The sequence below is a fragment of the Diplotaxodon limnothrissa genome, linkage group LG12 (genome assembly GCF_057381915.1).
Source record: "Diplotaxodon limnothrissa isolate DT_005_m linkage group LG12, D_limnothrissa_male_GT1.1, whole genome shotgun sequence".
Classification (NCBI taxonomy): domain Eukaryota; kingdom Metazoa; phylum Chordata; class Actinopteri; order Cichliformes; family Cichlidae; genus Diplotaxodon; species Diplotaxodon limnothrissa.
In genome coordinates this window covers 16,759,351-16,781,065 of record NC_140607.1, presented here as the reverse complement: position 1 = coordinate 16,781,065, position 21,715 = coordinate 16,759,351, and the positions used below count along the sequence as shown (strand labels likewise).

The 21,715-nt window shown below is 41.1% G+C and overlaps 1 protein-coding gene across 1 annotated transcript in view; it reads right to left on the bottom strand.

The window, feature by feature from the left end:
- The window catches only part of LOC146621084 (GDNF family receptor alpha-2-like), a 67,840-nt gene that overhangs the window by 11,242 nt on the left and 34,883 nt on the right, over positions 1-21,715 (bottom strand). The window contains exons 5-6 of the mRNA XM_085368116.1: positions 3,201-3,313; positions 2,127-2,267 (exon numbers count right to left, since the gene is read on the bottom strand). Coding sequence (XP_085224242.1) covers positions 2,127-2,267; positions 3,201-3,313 — 254 coding nt within the window. The remainder of the gene's footprint in view (positions 1-2,126; positions 2,268-3,200; positions 3,314-21,715) is intronic.

Below are 21,715 nucleotides of genomic sequence, written 5' to 3'. Positions count from 1 at the left end.
CTCACTTTTCTGGCCAACTTTAAATTAGATATCTGGATAAGACTGAGTGTACAAAAAGAAAGAGTAACGTTTGGACTTTCTGCCTTGTTCTGACCAAAACTTGGCTCACTAACAACTTGCCAGACACAGCGTTTCTGCGCAGATGTTCCAAGCAGACTGAGACTCGCGGTCTGGGAAAATCTGAGAAGTTGGACTCAAGTATTTCTCTCTAATTAAAAACCATTGTTCAGCAGAAGTGGAGTATATTAAGGTCAAATCACAGCTGCTGTCTCTGGATTTGTTGCACTTGCTTGATGTTCAGCTGTTTCTGAAGTTGTCAACTCATCAGTTTGAAGGATGTTTAGCTACTACCTAGAAATTTTAATGGAAAGACATCCATAAAAATATCCACCCATCCATTTTTTCCTCTCCTTGTCCAACTCAGGGTTATATACACTGTGGAAGGGTTTCCATCCTGCTGCAATTAGTATGCAAACAGCTGTATTTATTCAGCACCAATAACACTAAATTGTTTTTGTACACAGTAAAATCACCTATTGATAGCCAGTAGGGGCAAAAAGAATTGAATGTACCAGAATCTGTAATTAACACTTGTGGCCACAGCAGCGGCTTTTGCCACTGCTAATCAAATGCTACATGCTGCAAGAAGTGGTGGCATTAAAGCTACTGCACAATTAGAAATGGTTAAAATAATGTGAGAGAAAACATCAGAGACCAATCATATTAATATTAAATACTGACCTTGGTGATTGAATTGAAGTTTTACTTTTTAACTTCTTCTTTTTCCTTACATGTATTACCAAATTTTGCATCACACCTTCCCATTTTTTTCTTTAACTTTTTAAAAAAATTTAACTTTTATTTTTGTTTACTAATGCTGCAGTTGCCATGGTTATGTTGTTTTGCTTGAATGAAATTTTATTTAAATGTCTTTCAGATTAAGGGGGTTGAATATGCATCTTCCTGCACTGTGACTTTGTGTATATCTACCTCCCGGTGTGTTGAAGTTTATCGCCTGTTCCCCTCGACTGCAAAGAGGAGATGCTGCATTTTGTGTTATTTTTCGAGACGCCTCCTCAGCTCCCAGCCTCATCCCTCATCCTGCACACTCAGCTAAAACGGTAACCCAGCAATCTATTGAAATGGTCTGAAAGCATTATCCACACAATAGAACATGGTAAAGGCAATGGTGTCTTATAGTACTGATGACATTGCTCGCTACACCATAGCAAGGATGGAACTTGCTATATTTTACTTTTCAGTGAAAAAGCATAAAGATATTTGAAGAAACCCTTCTGTCACGCTGCACCCTGTATGTTATGCATTAGATATACAGATGATATGTATTTTAGCTCTCCCTATTATTCCATTTGCGCTAGTCTGTTCCTTTTCATGACATTTTTCTCCCCTAAGCCCTTTAACTCTCTTAGATTGAATGTGAAAATGACATGCAAATGGTTTCTTTTGTATTAAAGTCTGGGCAGATCTTGCCCAAAGGAGGGATGAGAAATGATAAGAAATTACTTGCATCTGAGAAACGAAGAACGTTTAATTCCAACTTAATCTGTGGATAAAGGGATATCTGCAGGTTGTATTCAATTCTCTAACAGACAATTTTATATAATGATTTCAAGTCCATCCAGCCATGCATTAATCCTTCATTGACAAATATTTACATGCAATCCTTCTAGCCTTATTTCATTATTAAATACACAAAATACTTTTTTCTTCTTCTTTGAAATAAAAGTGATTTGCAAAAATTTTCAAGCACCTCATTTCATGCAGACGTTTTGATTTTCAGATGTCTAAAAGCTATCTATTACCCACACCCTCTAACCACATCTCTTGTTATTTCCACATTCAGTCATGCCGCCAACATCCACACTTTAAAAACATCACATCCACAGTTATTTCGCTGAAGAGCTCAATGACACTGAAAACCAGAATCTGACATGAAACCATTAAAGTTTCATAAGACTGAAGTTCACAGCTCTCGCTTCTCTTACGTGGCTGAAAGAGAAAGTTCCGCATCGCAGGCTCGTACTTTTTATCAATAATACATGCCTGTTTGGCCTCTATCAGTTACAAAACATATTTCAGAGAATTCATGAGTTGTGACGGCTTACTTAGGCATGCGTTATTGGTGAAGTACCGCAGGAAGTTCTGACATTCCTCCTCTTGGTTTCCGCTGCCCTTGCAGGTGCACCATGGGGAGATGGTCCAGTTGGAGAAGCTGCTGTCCACGTAGTTGGGAGTCACGTCCGTCCCTGCGAGGGCATCCACACAGAAATACAGTTATGTGTCACTAATGGACAATAATGGATTACATTTATAGCAAATTGCATACAAAATGCACAACAAGGTGTTAGTCACAGGTATGAGTTTGCACTGCATTGTTGGAGTTTACAGGGAGGTGAACAATTGTGTTATGCTTTATTTTAAATGGAAAGTGGCCATTATGTTATAAATATTTTGCAAAGTAGTTGCTTTAGGAAGTGTGTGCCCTGTTTGAATAAAGCACTACAGTACCAAAGCATTTTACTTTCCAAATGTTTCTATGTGTCAATGCTTTTAGCTGGTGTCATGAGTGTTTGGTACATTCTGTGTGTCGTATTTTCTAGAGAAATCCAGGAACCACCGTGGAATATCATCACTTCATACTGCATGATTTATGACACATGGTGGGGAAGCACTGACTGATACTGAAATATGGACACTTCAGCAACCACTAAGCATCAGAAAAAGCCCTTTTGTGTAAATTTGCCTTTAGATTTATTTTTTTAGCAAGCTCTGTGGTACTGCCACAGCATTACCTAGCTGCTGCTGGCTGAGACTGAAAAATATGCATCTACTAGTCAGTACATATTGTTTATTTAACGTTTATTGCAAGCAAACAGATGTTCATCAAGTGTTTTAATTAAATAAAAACTCTCTCAGTGCCTCTGCTCCCTAATTGCTTCTAGTAGTGAACTAATGCCCAGTGTACTGGTGGAGATATCAGTTTTAACTCTGCTGTCTGGTCCTCATGATGAAAGCAGCCTGGACTGCTGGCACGCTGTCTCATGTTTTTGGAGTATTTTTCTTTATTTCATTATGTGTGTGAAAGGTAGAAAAAAAACAGTGACATTCTGAATCTGCCTTTCTGTGTCCACACATTTCACTGCCGTCATTTTCTTCTCACAACGTAGCCATGTACTGACCAACGAGCCTTGCAAAGGAGGCCAAGCAGGCTTGGTGATTGTCTTGGTTAGGACAGGTGCTCGCTGCGTGTGGAGTCATCCCGCAGTTCTCTTTGTAATCAGCCAGCCTAGACCTGCACAAAAAACATGAAGCACAACACAGACAAAGAATGAGAAGCACAGGCTCAGTCATAAAGTCCACGCACAAGATGAAAACACACAAATACAAAAAGCTGGGCGTAATTTTTTTGGCACAGTTTTTTCTACAGAGCACCTGCCAATTATGACCAGCGTCAAACTGGGAAAGTATATACAACATCTGTTCCCAGGCCTCTACAACAGGTGTCATGAATATCAAACACTTATGCCTCATAACCAACAAGCTATTAGTAATATTCAGCAGAGACCCAGTCGTAGTGCTTTTGTATAAAGATGAGAAAAGATATGATACGGCTCTTTTGGCCATAGCTTCTGTGCTTATCCTGGATCTCTTAACCATCTCCCGAACTCACTTTCCCCACAAACCAAGGAGACTGATAAAAATAGTATGTTTTGTTTCGGTGTGTTTGTGATAAGAGCTTTAAGTCTGTGAAGGCCCCCAGGGTGGCATTGCTAATCCACTTAAGTAAAACCTACTTAAGTTGGGAGTAGCGTGAGTAAAGTTGCGCTGTCTGTACTGTTCACATCACAGCTGCCCACAATGTTAATCACAATCCATACTGCATTTCTCTTTTTCCTCTTTGCTTCTTTCCGAGTTGTGCATGACTCATTCCCTCGGCCTTAAGTTCAAAGGTACCTTAATTTACCTTGGGCTGTGTTGTCCTAGTGAACACACAAAAACACACATATATACAGAAGAATAGGTTTAGTATTGATGAAATATGCTATCTGGGTTGTTGAATGGTTGATAGGCTAGTGACCCAGCACTACCTGATAACCACTCCCTTCTAAGGAACTTAATGGTTGCCAGCAGCTCATTCTTCTGTTTTTTTTATTGTCAGATGTCATGGTGGCTTTCAAAAGTAAATATTATGGGTTTTATTATATTTAAGCACATCACTGTCATAATTGTGACATATTTTGAATTACATAAAGAAATGAACTTGGACTCAGACACTAATGAGAACGCCTGGAGGTTTTATCTTAACAGCGCTTTTTCCTCATATAGAAAAGAAACAGAAAAAAGTGACTATGCTTTATTTATATGCACATTTATATGTATTAGACGCTTTATATGTCTGATGACTCACACATGAATGTGCCCCTTTTTGCATTTTTTTCAGACAACATACATATATTTCTAGATAAGGGTTTCATTATTATTTTGGTGAAATAAAAACTTTATCTCAATTCTAATGCTAAGCTAAGCTAATAATTTCTTAGTTTAAAGACAACAAAGCATTTAATCATCAGTTGTTTTTAATCTCTGGGCCCTCTTCCAAAGTGTGTCTTTGGTCCTGTCGCCCATCATGGCACTTGGCTGCTTGTGCCTAAGCCTGATTCTATCACAGGTTTCTTCCTGTTAAAAGGGTTTTTTTCCTTCCCACTGTCGCCAAGTGCTTCCTCATAGGGTCGAACCACCAACCTTCCAAACAGCATATACAGTGGGGCAAAAAAGTATTTAGTCAGCCACCGATTGTGCAAGTTCCCCCACTTAAAATGATGACAGAGGTCAGTAATTTGCACCAGAGGTACACTTCAACTGTGAGAGACAGAATGTGAAAAAAAAAATCCATGAATCCACATGGTAGGATTTGTAAAGAATTTATTCGTAAATCAGGGTGGAAAATAAGTATTTGGTCAATAACAAAAATACAACTCAATACTTTGTAACATAACCTTTGTTGGCAATAACAGAGGTCAAACGTTTACTATAGGTCTTTACCAGGTTTGCACACACAGTAGCTGGTATTTTGGCCCATTCCTCCATGCAGATCTTCTCGAGAGCAGTGATGTTTTGGGGCTGTCGCCGAGCAACACGGACTTTCAACTCCCGCCACAGATTTTCTATGGGGTTGAGGTCTGGAGACTGGCTAGGCCACTCCAGGACTTTCAAATGCTTCTTACGGAGCCACTCCTTTGTTGCCCGGGCGGTGTGTTTTGGATCATTGTCATGTTGGAAGACACAGCCTCGTTTCGTCTTCAAAGTTCTCACTGATGGAAGGAGGTTTTGGCTCAAAATCTCACGATACATGGCCCCATTCATTCTGTCCTTAACACGGATCAGTCGTCCTGTCCCCTTGACAGAAAAACAGCCCCATAGCATGATGTTTCCACCCCCATGCTTCACAGTAGGTATGGTGTTCTTGGGATGCAACTCAGTATTCTTCTTCCTCCAAACACGACGAGTTGAGTTTATACCAAAAAGTTCTACTTTGGTTTCATCTGACCACATGACATTCTCCCAATCCTCTGCTGTATCATCCATGTGCTCTCTGGCAAACTTCAGACGGGCCTGGACATGCACTGGCTTCAGCAGCGGAACACGTCTGGCACTGCGGGATTTGATTCCCTGCCGTTGTAGTGTGTTACTGATGGCGACCTTTGTTACTTTGGTCCCAGCTCTCTGCAGGTCATTCACCAGGTCCCCCCGTGTGGTTCTGGGATCTTTGCTCACCGTTCTCATGATCATTTTGACCCCACGGGATGAGATCTTGCGTGGAGCCCCAGATCGAGGGAGATTATCAGTGGTCTTGTATGTCTTCCATTTTCTGATGATTGCTCCCACAGTTGATTTTTTCACACCAAGCTGCTTGCCTATTGTAGATTCACTCTTCCCAGTCTGGTGCAGGTCTACAATACTTTTCCTGGTGTCCTTCGAAAGCTCTTTGGTCTTGGCCATGGCAGCGTTTGGAGTCTGACTGTTTGAGGCTGTGGACAGGTGTCTTTTATACAGATGATGAGTTCAAACAGGTGCCATCCATACAGGTAACGAGTGGGGGACAGAAAAGCTTCTTACAGAAGAAGTTACAGGTCTGTGAGAGCCAGAGATTTTCCTTGTTTGAGGTGACCAAATACTTATTTTCCACCCTGATTTACGAATAAATTCTTTACAAATCCTACCATGTGGATTCATGGATTTTTTTTTTCACATTCTGTCTCTCACAGTTGAAGTGTACCTCTGGTGCAAATTACTGACCTCTGTCATCATTTTAAGTGGGGGAACTTGCACAATCGGTGGCTGACTAAATACTTTTTTGCCCCACTGTAACCTGCTGTTCCTTCTGCTCCACAGCCACTACGGGCTCTTTTTCAAGAAGGTCTTTGATGGGATGTGGCATGCAGCCTTGTGGATAACGTCAACCTGGTCTGAATCAGCAAACACCTGTATGACAAGCATATAAGCCTTATTCTCTTGAGTGACAGCATGGGCAGCTGGTACTACAGTCGGAATATCATCAAGTATCTACTCTCAACCACCCTCTCCAACATACACCTGGAGAATTATGAAAGATGCCTTGAAACAGCATGAAGGCACAGTTAACACTGGAGGAAGAACAATCACCAGCCCACATTTTTATATTCATGTCTTTGAAGGGAAAGAAAGAAAACTCCCAAGCTTGGTGGAACCTCTTGGTAAAGAAGCCTCAGCTCTTAGTATGGGTATCAGAAAAAGGAAAGGCCAAGCTCATACCTAACAATCCACAAGACATCAACTCTGAAATCAAAATCAGCAGTCTGGAAAAAGTATCTTGGTTTCAACATATCAATGAAGGCTCAAACCCTGGAATTTTAGAAAGGATAGTACACAGCCGCAACAGCAAGACATGAGACCATCTGGAGAGACAAGACCATCTATCAGAGGTCAAAAATCCACGAGCTGTGTCTTGTCAATTTTCCTGCGAAACATAGACACTCACGGCAGAACTCCAAAGAAGAATTTTGGCAACACACGGAGAGAGAGAGAGAGAGAGAGAGAGAGAGAGAGAGAGAGAGAGAGAGAGAGAGAGAGAGAGAGAGAGATGCTACAGGAAGATTTAAAGTCCACAGAAAGATCCAACAAGTAACAGGACCGCACAATGATCTCCTCATAGTTGTCATAAAAAAAGAAAGAAGTTGAGTTGTTTATTAGTTAAAGTTTTTTATTCAGGTTGTTCAGATGAAGATTTTCTTTTTTCTTTTTTTTCTTTTGCTTGTTTCTTCATTTGCATATGTCTATGCTGGAGTCAGACAAGTTTCAGTGTGTCTTTCATTTGCCTGAGAACAGCTTTGCCACTGTATACACGACCGACACAGCTCTCCATAACAGACACATTACTGTTTATTCCTGTGGCTCCTTTTCCCCCCTCCTATTGTTTTGCTGTCCAACCACTGCTGACAAGATGTAAAAATGTACCTCCACTTGTGCCAGTAGCATTGTCCTCTTACTGCCTCTTGACTCCATAAAGCTACCTCAAATTTACATTCAGGGAAAATACATGAAGTCTTTTCCTGTTGAGTTGCCTGAAAATGTCTGAGATAAAAATCCTCCAAAAATATAAACTTAGACATGTTTTCTTCAAAGAAAAGCATGAAAAGATATGTGAATTTTGACTTTTGTACAGCAAAACTCTAAAATTATTTATGAATAGTTACACATACTGTACTTACGCTGTAAGAAAATTAGAGTTATGCATTTATAGCGTTGTATTTATGCACGAGGGATGCATGAATACAATGCATTTAAAAAACAAGAACAATATGCTGATGGTGCAAACTACTGTTCACCACAATAGTTTTCAAAGGGCCAATGTTAATGTAAACAAAATATACATATGGCTCTGTCTTCACACACTGCTAGACTTAAATATTCTAGAGTGGAATTGGTATTTGATCACATATTTATAATTTTTATACCTTTTTCTGAAATAACTAAGATGGAATGATACTTAATATCTTATTTTTTGTGAATAACATAGTCTTCTGTGACAAAATTGTCTTCTGTGAAGGACACAGCATAGTCTATCAGAGAGAAAGGTCTTCTTTTATTGCAGTGATTTAAAAACCAATATGCCGTCATGTTAGTCTTCAAAAGAGGAGAGAAGCATATTTGGCTGAGATTAAATGTGGGATAATGATATAACAATTTCCCATGTCTGTCTGTCTGTTTGTGTGTCTGTGTCATCATAGCAGAAATGTAGCCAGTGTGGCGTAAAAGGCGCTTGGACTTCCAGCAGCAAACCCCACTCAGACACACTTCATTACTCCATCTCCATCCACCCTCCTTACAAATCACCCCAGAGAGCCTCTCGACATGACATGCTGCTAACATCACATGTGAAACCTCGCTTCAGTAAACTGACCACGCTATGCTCGCGCCGCCATCGCCACAGAGACGAGTGTAGACACAGAAACGCGCACTATCGAATAGCGACACACAATACATAAGTAGCCTTCATAATAAAAAAAGAACATACACAGACAAATGCAAAGCAACCCCTCTCAGCACTTGTCCTCCTCACTCGAAGGCCCCTCTCAACCATTTCCATTCAGAGTGAAAAAGGCACTTGTACCCACAACCATGGTACAGATGATAAAAAAGATACGACAGAGGGGAGAGAGAACAACTCTATTGTGCCTACACAAAGCAACCTTTCGAAGCGCCATTTTTCCGTATCTTATGGGCAAAAGGTCTTTTACTTTTGTACTAATACAGAATGTGAACGTCAGATTTCTGTAAGAATGGCAAAGACCACGGGAGATTAAAGAAACTGAACAAGCACCGTGTTTCTTTTTAGAAGCAGAGCTCTTTCAGACAATGATGGCTTAAAAACAGTAATTTAAAGTTTAGAGAGGTGTCCTGAGTGTTCAGACAATGGTGTTCCAACACCAGGATGCAGCGCATTTCATGGCTTCCACGGGCTTTCCATTATACCTTGGCAAAGCGCCTCTCACTGCTGAAATTACAGGCTGTCTAGCTCAACAGAGTTTTATGGTCATTTCAGCCACTCAGCCCCCAGGGAAGTGGCAGGGGGAGCCCCCACAGAGGTAGACTTCTTTCAACCAACCTGACACTTTAAACACAGTGATTCGGCTGAGCGCTGACTGCCTGTCCATCCAGCTTGGCAGTAATAGAAAACTAATGGCTTTTTATATGGATTCTTATTCCTATCACTCGATGCCCATGACAAACAATGTGACTTAAATCAGATGACTGTCAGTCTTGGAAACCATTTCCTTGCGAAGGAGGAGAGGAACAAGGAAAAACAGTTATCAAACTCCAAAGTCGTCTAATAGCTTCATTTGAAAAACAACAGTTCATTGAGAGTCCTGGCTGGTTTGGAGAATTTCCCCTCTGTGCTCTGTCTACAATTATGAGTTTTTTTCTACGGCTGATACTTTCTGTTAAATGTGAAATTATGGCTTTTCACTCTTATCGCTTCCCACAGTCTTTAGCCTAGAGAGTCTTTAGAGACCATATCGCTCAGTCATCTACAGAAAGCATAACAATAACCATGACACAATAGCTGCCAACATAATATCTCTTACATGAAGCAAATAAGAAAAAAACAAAAGATGTTTCCCCTCTGCTACCTCGCCTCTTTCTTTTTTTTCCATCTGACCTTATCTTCTCCTCGCTTCTCCTCTCTTCTACTTCTTCATTAATGTCCTGTTGTCACTTTTGTGTAAACCAATTGCCATGAGCTAGAGATGCTCATGTGCAAATTCATGGCATGTAAATTTTACCGTGGTTCGGTCGACAGCACTCAGCAGTTCTTTTGTCACTAGCTGTTAAACGCCAAAGCAAACAATGCGGCCCGGCAATGTTGTTGTTTTTTTTCTTCTTCACAATTAAACCGTTTTGACACTCTTTTATTCTGCACCGCTCAATACATGACAAAAAACTATTATGAAACTCCTAACAATGAAGCACTTACCTTGTGAGTGGAGTGCTATGAATATATTTTGATTAAAATAGAATAACATCTGTCAGAGTTATTTTTTCTTACGACTAACAGACAATTTGCAGTGTCTCCTTTTCCTGCTTTCTCTCCCTACGCTTCTTCCGGTGACCCTGAGATGGCGCTAGTCAGAGGTGACTGTCTGTTTCACCCATTGCTATTTTCTCCAAAATGTGTCTGGACAGAGGCCTGCCTCGTTTAGTTCTACTGTACTCACTGGGATTCCTAGTCAATGCTTTAAAAGGCCAACTGTGCACAGATGGCATTGAGTCAAAGCGCAAGGCAGTTTAGCTTAGCTGTCAAATGAAACAACCTTTCAACCCCTTACTCAGCAGAGAATTGAAACCAACAAAAACTGACTGGTGACACAGTTTGTCCTGCATTATTAACTACAAGATCAAAACCATTTGAAATCTGATAGACCATCTGAAGAGAGCAGCGTATGGACGATAGTAATGCTGTTGACCAGGAAACTGGCTTTAATATCAGTGCTTATTTTACCGCCTCAGTTTCTCATGCATTCAAAGTCATTTTACAGGTCACAAAACTGTAAACTAGCAGTGCTGAGTTATTGGATCTTAACATATGAAGAAGAATCAATATCAGAATTTTCAAAGATAGATTTGATTTTCTTCTGCATTTGCTCAGTTTAAAGAGTTGGATTTTGATTGAACGTACAAACACTGCTGGTGAACTCATTTTGTACCGGTGACATTACAAAGCAATCTGCTCCCAGTCTGCAGGAGTAATATTCAATTCAATAATACCTTTGTCACCGTTAGATTTGATTTTGTTATTATGAAAAGTAACGACTATGACTTCATTTAAAGACCCATACCAAGTTCCCATCAAGTGTGTTTTCTTTCTTCCATGGTGAGTAATAACTCTGACAATACATCAAGGGAAGTCTGACAATATGTTTTCTGTTTTGTTGCCTCTGTTAAGTGCAATCAGTTAAGGGAAGTTATAAATTTGGCAAAACTGAAATGATTGTATTCAGCTCTAAAAACCAGAGACACACTGTGACTAACCACATACTTCACTGGCCTCTTACCTCGGCCTTTGGCACCACTGTAAGGAACCTTGAACCATCCCTTAGTTATGCTGCAATAGACTTAAGTTGCCGGGGGGCTTCCCATGATGCACTGAGCGTTACTTCTCTTTTCGCCCTCCCTGTGTTTAAACACCACTATTGCATTTAATCATTAGTAATTATTAAACTCTTTTTCCTTTCCACTGCTGCCACGTGCTTGCACATAGGGGATTGTGTAACACTTGCTTTTTCCTCTAATATTGTAGGTTGTGTACCTTACAGCAGCAGTCCCCAACCCCCGGGCCACGGACCGGTACTGGTCTGTGAGTCGTTTGCTGGTGTGAAATTTATGGTTTTCAGGGTTTTTAGCGTTATTTTTTAATCGTTTTTATCATTAACTCGGTTTCCCTGGGTCTTTTCCCGTGTGTTATGAATAAATCTTTCTTTTTTGTACCAGTACTGGTTTTATTTTGTTGTATTTATCCAACACATTTAAGGCTGGTCCGTGAAATTATTGTCGGACATATACTGGTCCATGGCGCAAAAAAGGCTGGGGACTGCTGCCTACAGTATGAAGCACCTTGAGACGACTGTTGTTGTGAGTTGAAGAATATAAAAGAAACTTAATATTGAAAAATTTACAAACATCCTGTCTCAGAATTATACTGAAAAACTAGTCCATGGATTTGCTGTTTCTAACCTGAAATACTGTAATTCCTTATTATCACCACATTGTCCTAAAAGCTTCCTAAAAAGACTTCAGTTAATCCAAAACACTGCAGAGTATTGACAGGGACAAGAAAGCTACGTACTCTTCATTGGCTTCCTGTTAAATCCAGAATTCAATTAAAAGATCTTTCTCCTCTCTGATAAGGCCCCATTACATATTAAAGACCTTGTAGTACCATATCATCCCAACAGAGCACTTTGCTCTCAGACTAAAAGTACAATAGGATGTAGAGCCTTCAACTATCAGACCCCTCTCCTGTGGAACCAGCTCCAAGCTCGGGTTGAGGAGACAGGCGCCTTCTCTACTTTTAATAATCAGCTTAAAACCTTCCTTTTTTGTGAAGCTTATAGTTAGGGTTGGATCAGGTGACACCGAACCACCCCTTAGTTAAACTGCTAAAGGCTCAGGATGTTGGAAGACTTCCCATGATGCACTGAGGAGTGCTTCTCAACTACTCTCTTCACTCTGTTTTCTCCTCTTGTTTCCTTCGCTCTGTCCTCCTCTGCTCTGTGCTCGCTTTCCCCTCAGCCCCAAAATGGTTGTGACAGATGGCTTTTCCTCTGTGAGTCTAGCTCTGCTAAAGATCTCTTTCTGTTTAAAATGAGACATTCCTCTCCGTTTGTCATGAGCTTCCTCAATGGGCAAAGCTGAAATGTTGGGGTTCCTTATCTAATATTGTAGAAGCCCATATTTAACTTACAACATATTGCAAAATGTCTTGAGATGTGAACGAGCAATATATAAATAAAACAAAATAGAATTTTGAAAGATGTTTGATATATGGCACACGCTGTCCAGCAGTGTGAGCTTTGATAAAAAGTGAATAGTTTGTTTAAAGTTGTACTTGTTTGAGTTTCCAAAAGACAAACGAACCAGTCAAAGTGAACACTCTCTCTCCTGTCCTGTCCCCTCTCCCCTCAACCGACCCTGCTCCGGTCCTGAGCACTCATGAGCTGAGGCGTGTGTTCCGGAGCATTAACACCAGGAAGGCGGCCGGGCCGGATGGAGTGCTGGGCTGGGTGCTAAAAGACTGTGCTGCGGACCTGGCGGACGTCTTCACCTCTATATATAACACCTCGTTGTCCTGTTCACTGGTACCATCCTGTTTCAAAGCAGCAACCATCGTTCCCATCCCAAAACAGTCAAATGTCACATGTCTGAACGATTTCAGACCTGTGGCACTCACCCCCATTCCCGCCAAATGCCTGGAGAGACTGGTCATTAAACACATCAGAGCTGCTTTTCCACCATCCCTGGACTCGCACCAGTTTGCATACAGGGAGAACCGGTCAACCGAGGATGCGATCGCCACAGTGCTGCACACATTACTGAAGCACTTGGAACACAGGAACACCTATGCACGGCTCCTCTTTGTAGACTACAGCTCGGCTTTTAATACCATCCGGCCATACAAACTCCGTCCCAAACTCCACCAACTGGGACTTAACTCCTCTCTGTGCAACTGGATTGTGGACTTCCTCACTAACCGTAGACAGAGTGTCAGAGTGGGTAAGAACACCTCTTCCACCCTTGTGGTCAACACCGGTGCCCCTCAGGGGTGTGTTCTGAGCCCTCTGCTATACACTCTCTTCACCCATGACTGTATTTCCTCCTGCGCGTCCAATCTCATTGTTAAGTTTGCAGATGACACTACAGTGCTCGGACTTATATCCAACAATGATGAGACAAACTATAGGACAGAGGTGCAACAACTAGAGTCATGGTGCCACGACAATAACTTGGTCTTAAACACCAAAAAGACCAAGGAGATCATTGTAGATTTCCGGAAGAGGGGTCATAACAACCATCTGCCTCTCTTCATTGGCAGTGAGGCGGTGGAGAGGGTGAGCAGTTTTAAATTCTTGGGGGTAACTGTGACCGAGGACCTGTCCTGGGGCAACCATATCACCTCAGTTGTACGGAAGGCCCAACAGCGCCTCTACTACCTGAGGAGACTGCGGAGCGCACACATTCCCAGATCTCTGATGTTGAACTTCTACAACTGTGCCATCAGCAGCGTTCTGACGTATGGATTTCTAGTGTGGTTCCCCAGCTGCACCAAGGCCGATCAGCAAGCACTCCAGCGGGTGGTGAAAGAAGCTGGCAGAATTATTGGAACAAGTCTGCCAGAGATCAGTAATATCTTCCCCACTCGCTGTCTGAGGAGGGTGCACAGTATCCTGCGGGACCAACATCACCCTGCGCGCCACCTTTTCCATCTGCTGCCCTCAGGGAGAAGGTACAGGTCTATACAGGCCAGAACATCCAGACTGGCCAACAGCCTGTATCCACAGGCTGTGAGGCTCCTGAACTCTCTGCCCCCCTCTCACGGACAATAACCATATCCAACTTCTTAATAGCAATGAACTGGTCTGCATTGGTGCATCATATCTTTATTCTCTTCCCCCTCCTGCCCCCCCCCCCCCCTCTTTCTTAAATAGATAACTATCATATCTGATATCATATCTCACAGTACAATAATATTGAATGGGTTGCATTGTTGTATTTTGTCATGTTTCTCAGGTCTTTGTCTGAATTTCTACGAACATTATTGCTAAGGATTGTCTTATTGCATTGGAGTCACACTGGGTTAAATATGTACACTTGGGTTTTAAGGGGTATTTATTATTTTCTTCTTTTTTTTCGGTTGTATGGAAGCCCCAAACGCAATTTCATTGTTCTTGACAATGACAATAAATAAATAAATACTAAAATACTAAATACTAAACAAGTAGATTCACTTTTCCTAAAAAAAAAAAGCAAAATGCTGACGTACTGTTGTTACCAATAATTAAATAATAATAATTAAATATCAGCCACATGCAAAATGATTCAGTGGAAATGTTTATAGAAAGCATTACATGCAGCAGCTTTTAGCAAGTCTCTGTAAGTATAAAGAGAATCTGAAAGTAACAGTGATTAAGAGGTGAACGAGTCGGCCTTAATTGACACATTCAAAACCACACAGCGATCGTACAGTAGATAAATCGGAAGCCCTATTGATAATGTTGGCATTAATAATAGATATGGTACCACTGGAGCACACTCAAGGAGTACCTACGCTGAAAGAGGAACTAAAAAGGACCCTTAAAGCAAAGTTGCAAGCAATATAATCATCTCCAGCTCATACACAAGAAAGGGTTACTTCCCCCGACTGTACTTATAGCTATGGAAAGTTTCTCTGGTCCGAGAACATTTAGTAATCACTACAGCTTTCCGTTATACCATGTTCCCTCCGAGATTAGAATTAGGAAAGTAAATGCATTTACTAATCCATACATTGGAATGAAATGCGCAACTCTTTTTGTTCCACTGAGTCCCCCATCTCACTCCCTCTACCTCCCTTACTCTTTTATACTCTCTTTTACTTCTCTTTCACTCCTTGTGGTGCTCTCATGTGTATCCAGCAAGCTAAGCACGTATCCGCTGAAGCCGATGCCTGATTAAAGCCACAAACTGTACTATGCACAAGGAAAAGGTCGCCAATTGACACACGCTTTGCTTGCAAAGCCAGCTTAACACTATCAGAAAAGACATTCACTTCGATGGCTTGTAATGTTACCAGAAAAAAGACAGAGTCCAGGTATTGCCTTGAGCCCAGACTTTTGAGGATAAGTAAGGAAGATCTTCTGTCTACGCGTATGCTTTTATACGCTGTCCTCAGATGTTGAGAGTGGGAAAAATTCTGGAAAGCGAGGACAGCTCAGTCAGTCCTTTCTTCTTCAGTAGTGTTAAAGAGATTAACCTTAGTTTTACCTGTAAGAATGGATTTAGATTTAAATCTGCAATATAAGTCATAATTAGATATTAACACTGGATACAATGATACAGAATACAAACTTACATAGAAGGTGTTTTAGCTGCCTTGCTTCATTCATTAAGTATTTCTTCTTCCATTTTAGTTTGTTTAGTTTGTTGCTGCACAGCTAATCAATCCTGTATACACTTAAGTATTAAACTTTCTATAGTGGCAAGTAGGCCACAGTCCAGCACAGTCAAAGAAATGTCAATTTTATCTGCATACCCTCTGTTGTTTTGCACAAACTTGTTATTGCCCCTACACTACAAGGTACAGTGCTGTGAAAAAAGTATTTGCTTTCTTGATTTCTTATTGTTCAGCATATATTTAAGATCACAAAAACTCATTTTAATATTAGGCAAGGGTAATCCAAGTAAATACAAAATGCAGTTTTTAAACAATGATTTCATTTATTAAAGGAATAAATCTATTCATGGCTATTCAAATCTATTCAAATCAAAAACCCAATAAAAGGTTGTGCCACCCCTGGGAGCAAGAACTGCACTCAAGTGTTTGAGATACCAGTGAAATTTTCACATTGCTCTTCTTTGGGGAATTATTTTAATTCAGCTACACTGGAGTTGGCTTCAGCTCCAGACTTTGACTAGGCCAGTGGTCCCCAACCTTTTTTGCACCACAGACAATATTTTCACGGATCGGCCTTTAAGGTGTTGCGGATAAATACAACAAAATAAAATGATACGACCAAGACACAAACTGTGGTATTTTGTAAATATAATAATGCATTCTAATTCACTGTGTAATTGTGTAACTTTATTAGCAGCGTCCTCCTGAAATGCGCCAACAACATTGAGAGTAACATCCTCCTCTCTGCCCCTTAATGCTCTCTGGTCGCTATGGTTACATGTAAATCTTTCTTCCAAAATAAGACACACAACTACAACACAGGAAAAGACCCTGGGAAAATGAGTTTAGATAAGAAAAACAAACCTGAAAACCATAGATTTCACACCCGAGCCTCAACTCTTGTGGCCTGGTACCAAACGACTCACGGACCACTGTGGCTCGTGTGTTGGGGACCGCTGGACTAGGCCACTTCGTTTTGTTTTCTTTGAGAGACTCAGAGGTGAATGAAACTGCATTTCAGATCTCTGTCGTGAGCCGAAGTCATGATTCCTTCAGTTATAGTCATCCAGGTCCTGAAGTGACATAACAGCCTCAGACCATCACAATATCTCCACCATGTTTGAATGTCTAACAAGTAGACACCAAGTGGACCAGAAAGTAGAATAATATTAAAGCTACATCATGCCGGTTGATGTTCTAGAAAGCTACTGCTTTAACTACATAGAACTGCTGGAGTAAATAGGTAGGGAGTAGTGATAAAGCAGCAGAGAATTATCACCAGACTTTGCTCCACTTACCTCAGAGGGATTTTATGTTTTTCAGCTAATTGTTTTAGCTTCAAAGCATCTGGAGGAGAAAGCTAAGTTACCAAATAAATGTGAACATAATGGACCATTTAACAGATTAATACATACATACATATTCCCACACACACTGTAGTAGTCATCTTCCTGAGAAATAGTTATTATATCTCTGTGGCCGCTGTTCCTGTAGATGTTGTATTACTTCATTTTCAGAGAAAACAGCTTCCACGCATATACGTGTTGGATGCTTATTAAAACTGCAGAACTGACCTACGTGTGACTGGAAAGCTAAGGATTAGAGACCAGGGATCATGGTGAGGTTCCTCACAAGTGCAAGAGAACAAAGGTGTATGTGAGTGAATGTGTGAGAGCAAAACTTCAGATAAAAGGGCAACAGCATTGCGATTTCTTTCAGCTTCATCTCAGAAACTTCAGGTTAATGCCATGTGGGGCAGTCATTCCCCCTACGCTGTTCTCCCGCAGTGGAGGCTTGAATTGTTGGATGCAACAGAGAAGACTGTTGATTCAGGGCTCTGTGTGTATGTGTGAGAGGGGGGAGGATGCAATACCCTGTTTTTTTTTTTTCTGTAAGCAAAAGTAGACTGATAACACTATTTCTCTCAAACTGGGTCAGGTTACCTGTACAGGGATCGATTGTCTCTCTCTGCTGCCCACTTTGAAACCCAGTGGCCAAAGAACTCAATCAAAGAGCACCCAGTGAGCCTGAAGACCAGGGGAAATAAATCAAAGATAAAAGTGTTGCATTGATCGCCTAGACAATCAATACAGTACACATACACAGCTCAGTGCTCTTTGGGATGGGCTTCATTGAGCTTGTGTTGCATAAGGTGACATGGAAATGGACAGGGAATTTCTCTGAATGAATACATGTGCACACATACTTACACACACACACACTACAGTACCCCAAAACAGTGCATCCAAATATAGCCTATTGTCACTCTGAGGACTCGGCAGTCCCAAATGAATAGCTGTTGGATCCACAGGAAGGATTGCGATACCACAAGGTGGAGAAGTAGACAGGAGAGGAAGCAAGGGAAATAGGGGAAAAAAATCTGTTTTTGTCTCCCTGCGCAGGATTATGGAAGGTAATAATGTAATAACTGTGGTGGAAGTACAACAAGCTGTAAGAAATAAGAGCTGCTCCATTTAATGCTTGTTCTCTGTCCATCTACAGCCCCAGGGTATGTCAACAATTGCCTCCTCAGAGACGAGGAAGAGAAGGAAATCTTCCAGAGCAATATGCCATCTAAGCCCAAGCCAAGATTAGCTATTTGAAATCTTTTCAAATATTTAGTCTTTGTTTGATTGAGCTCTAGGCTCCACCTGCAGCGATCTGAATAGTCCCCAAAGGTAAAATCGTCGCCAATTTGGCATCCAACACGCTCAAGGTAAAACTCCAAAAATAAAGTAGCTGAGGGCTTTTTATTAGTGTAAAGTAGGAAATTGCAGTCTTTAAGAGTTTACAATAAATAATAAAATAGATGAGGGTGTGTTTTGAGCTGTGACCCTTCTTTAGCAGAGTATATTTCAGGGAGCTATGCTTGAATTTGAAATGGCCTGTGGAGTCTGCTGCAGAGATCCACAGCCGTGTGACCAAACCACTGACCTCCAACCTGCTGCAGTATAGTTGTGCGGCCCAAATCGATTCTGAGACCCTCCTCTTCCTCCTCCTCCTCTCTCCGTCTCATTATCTCTCCCTCCTCCCTCACTCAAACTGTCCCTTGTGTTAAAACGAAATAGGTTTGGGCTTGCTGCACATCCCCTGTTTGGCGTCAGACAGGCATCCCCGGGGAACACAGGCCTGTCTTTGAGTGATCTTCCGCTGGTTTTATCAACAAATCTCTGAGAGGGAAGAAGGGAGCCAATGAAAGTTTCCTCTGCCGAGGCACTGCTGTGTTCTGTGTTTAAAAAGAGGGCTCCTTCGAAGACTGTTCATTGTGATTATCACCAGGATTTCGCAAAATATACCGCAAACTGGGGACTTCGTCTTCATTAGCATGACAAAGTAGTTTTATCATTCTGCTTATACAGCATACTCGATAATAGTAAATTAGAGAGCGACTGAACAAGTGTTAATTAAGAGGGTGATGTCTTAATATTCTAGTGAATTATCAGATCAAATAAAAAAGCTAAATGTTTCCACAATCTTTAAGGACATATAGCGATCCTGTAGTGTGTGACATCATGCAACAGACAGAGGAATACGTCGCAGGACGGCGTGATAACAGGCATCCCACAGCACGAAAAAAAAGAGCACCAATTTGAGAACAGTGTCAGCCCGGTGTAATTGAATCGTAGTGACATTCTCTTGCATGGCAGCACTTATTTACTGCAGGGGAATGCACAAACAGTGGATTATCAGAATTACGTTCAAGCTCAAATTGGTTGTACGCGAGGATCTGCGTGTGCATGTGCAGCTCCTGAATTGCTCTGTCGATACACAGGTGCCTCCACGCTGTGTGAGTGCGTACGCGCTCATCGAGCTGTTGACCTCAGTGGGGCATTACGCAGCAACAGATAATGAGCTTTAACGTTCTATTTCATCTTTCTCAATAAGGAGGCACACAGCACAGACACCTCAGGGTCTAAAGGTCAAAGAAAGCAACTCAGCCTGAAAACAGATTACACAAAGCAGGCAAGCAGGTAATTATCGAGACAATCATAAATTGGAGGAGAGGTGATAGACTTTCACTACTTTAACAGTGCGATTGGATTTAGTGTTGGTGGAGAGAAATTATGCTTTTGCCATTAACACTCGATTCGAAGGCTGCTCACCTCTGAGGAACAAGGTTGGAAGTGCACGTTCAGAGAAATGCTGCTCTCCAAAAATGCTGTGCGTCATTAGCTCGACTAATTTCAGTGTTTGCAATGGTATCATTCTTGTTTTTAAGAATATAAGTGCGTGTGTCGAGATTTCCCAAAAGTGAGAAAAACAGTGTGTCACTTTGACTTTCACACCTACGACGTTTTTTAATAAGGAGATTAGCGGATGAGGTTTTTAAAGATGCTTTAAGTGATTTTTTTTCAATGTTGTGGTTTTTGTTTCGGACACAAAAACCACAAAGATTAAAACAGTAATTATTTAAAAAAAAATACTTTTTTAAAGAAGAGGCTGTTTCTGAGTTTCAGGGATCTTGAGTAGATAACAAACCAGTTATTTTCGACTTTCACTTGTAATATAATTGGAAAGAGACTTCTATCAGCTGCCTAATCACTTGTCACACTGGGAAATGAAAAAGTAGCCAAAAGTTTTCCCTTCTGTTAATTTTCATATCACGAGTATTATTTTGAGCAGTGAGCTTTCAAGGGTCTAATGATTGGTTGAACCCCATTAGGCTCATAAATGAGTTTTTAAATGCTTAAAATTACTGGAATTTTTTTTTCTATTAGACAAATGAATTCAGAGTACTTCTACAACTGGCTGGGCATGAAGCTTGTTGATGGCCAGATGTAGCACACGGTACGGAGGTTAAAAAAAAAGAACGAAAAGAGCTTGACAGCTGATTTGGCAACAACTGTTGTGCTTCACCTGCTTTCAGTGGCACTAAGACAAAGAAACATGCCACGGCTGGGTGGAAGTGAATTGAATCTGGCCTCTGAATCCAATAGATGCCCCACGCAGCCAGAGTGATTCACTAATGTTTTGTTCAGCTTAATTGAGCACTGTTCCTCCAACTTTGCCTCACATCTTCATCCTGCATCTAATAGCCACAGCTTCCCTTAAAGTCTAATTACTGTTACTGGCAAACGTAGGGCAGAACAAAAAAAACCTTTAAGATATGACATTGGAAGACAGAAAAAGCCATCGAAAACAATGCACTAATTCAGTGCTTCATTTTTACTTGTCAATTAATTTACTATTATTATGAACCAGATGAGCCAGATCTTTCAGTCAAATAACCAAAGCCGGTTTGCTAACACAGAAGCATGTATCCTCATCCATACACAGAGCTACTTGATTTCTTATTGTTTCAGATCATTAAACAAACCTTAATATTTGATAAACTGAGTAAATATGAAATGCAGTTTTCAAATGATGATGATGTAATTTTTTAAAGGAAAGAAGCTATCCAATCCTACTTGGGCCTGTGTGACAAACTATTTGCCCCTTAAACCATATAACTGTTTGTGCCACCCTTGGTACCAAGAACTACAATCAAGCATTTGCGATAACTGGCTCTCTTCTGAAGGGTTTTCAAGCATGAACGATGTGTTTGAGTTCATGCCAAAGAATCTCAGTCGACTAGGCCACTCCTAAACCAAGCTATTCAGAGGTGGACATGCTGTTGTGTTTTGTATCTTTGCTGCGCTAACTTAAGTGAGCTTGAGCTTCAGGGCACAACATGATGGCCAGACATCCTGGATTTTCTGGTAGAGAGCAGAGTTCATGGTTCCTTCAATGAGAACAAATCTTCCTGGTGATGGAGAAGCAAAGCAGCCTCCGACCATCACACTACCACCACCATGTTTGACTATTGCTATGATGATTTGTTATGAAATGCTGTTAGTTTTACACCAGATGTAATGTGACTCAGACCTTCCAAAACCCTTCATCTTTTGTGTCATCAGTCCACCGAATGTTTTCATCAGAATATTTTTGGCATATGTGAGACGAGCTTTGTGTTGTTTTTGGTCAGCCGTGGTTTTCTCCTTAAACTTTCCCATGGATGCCATTTTT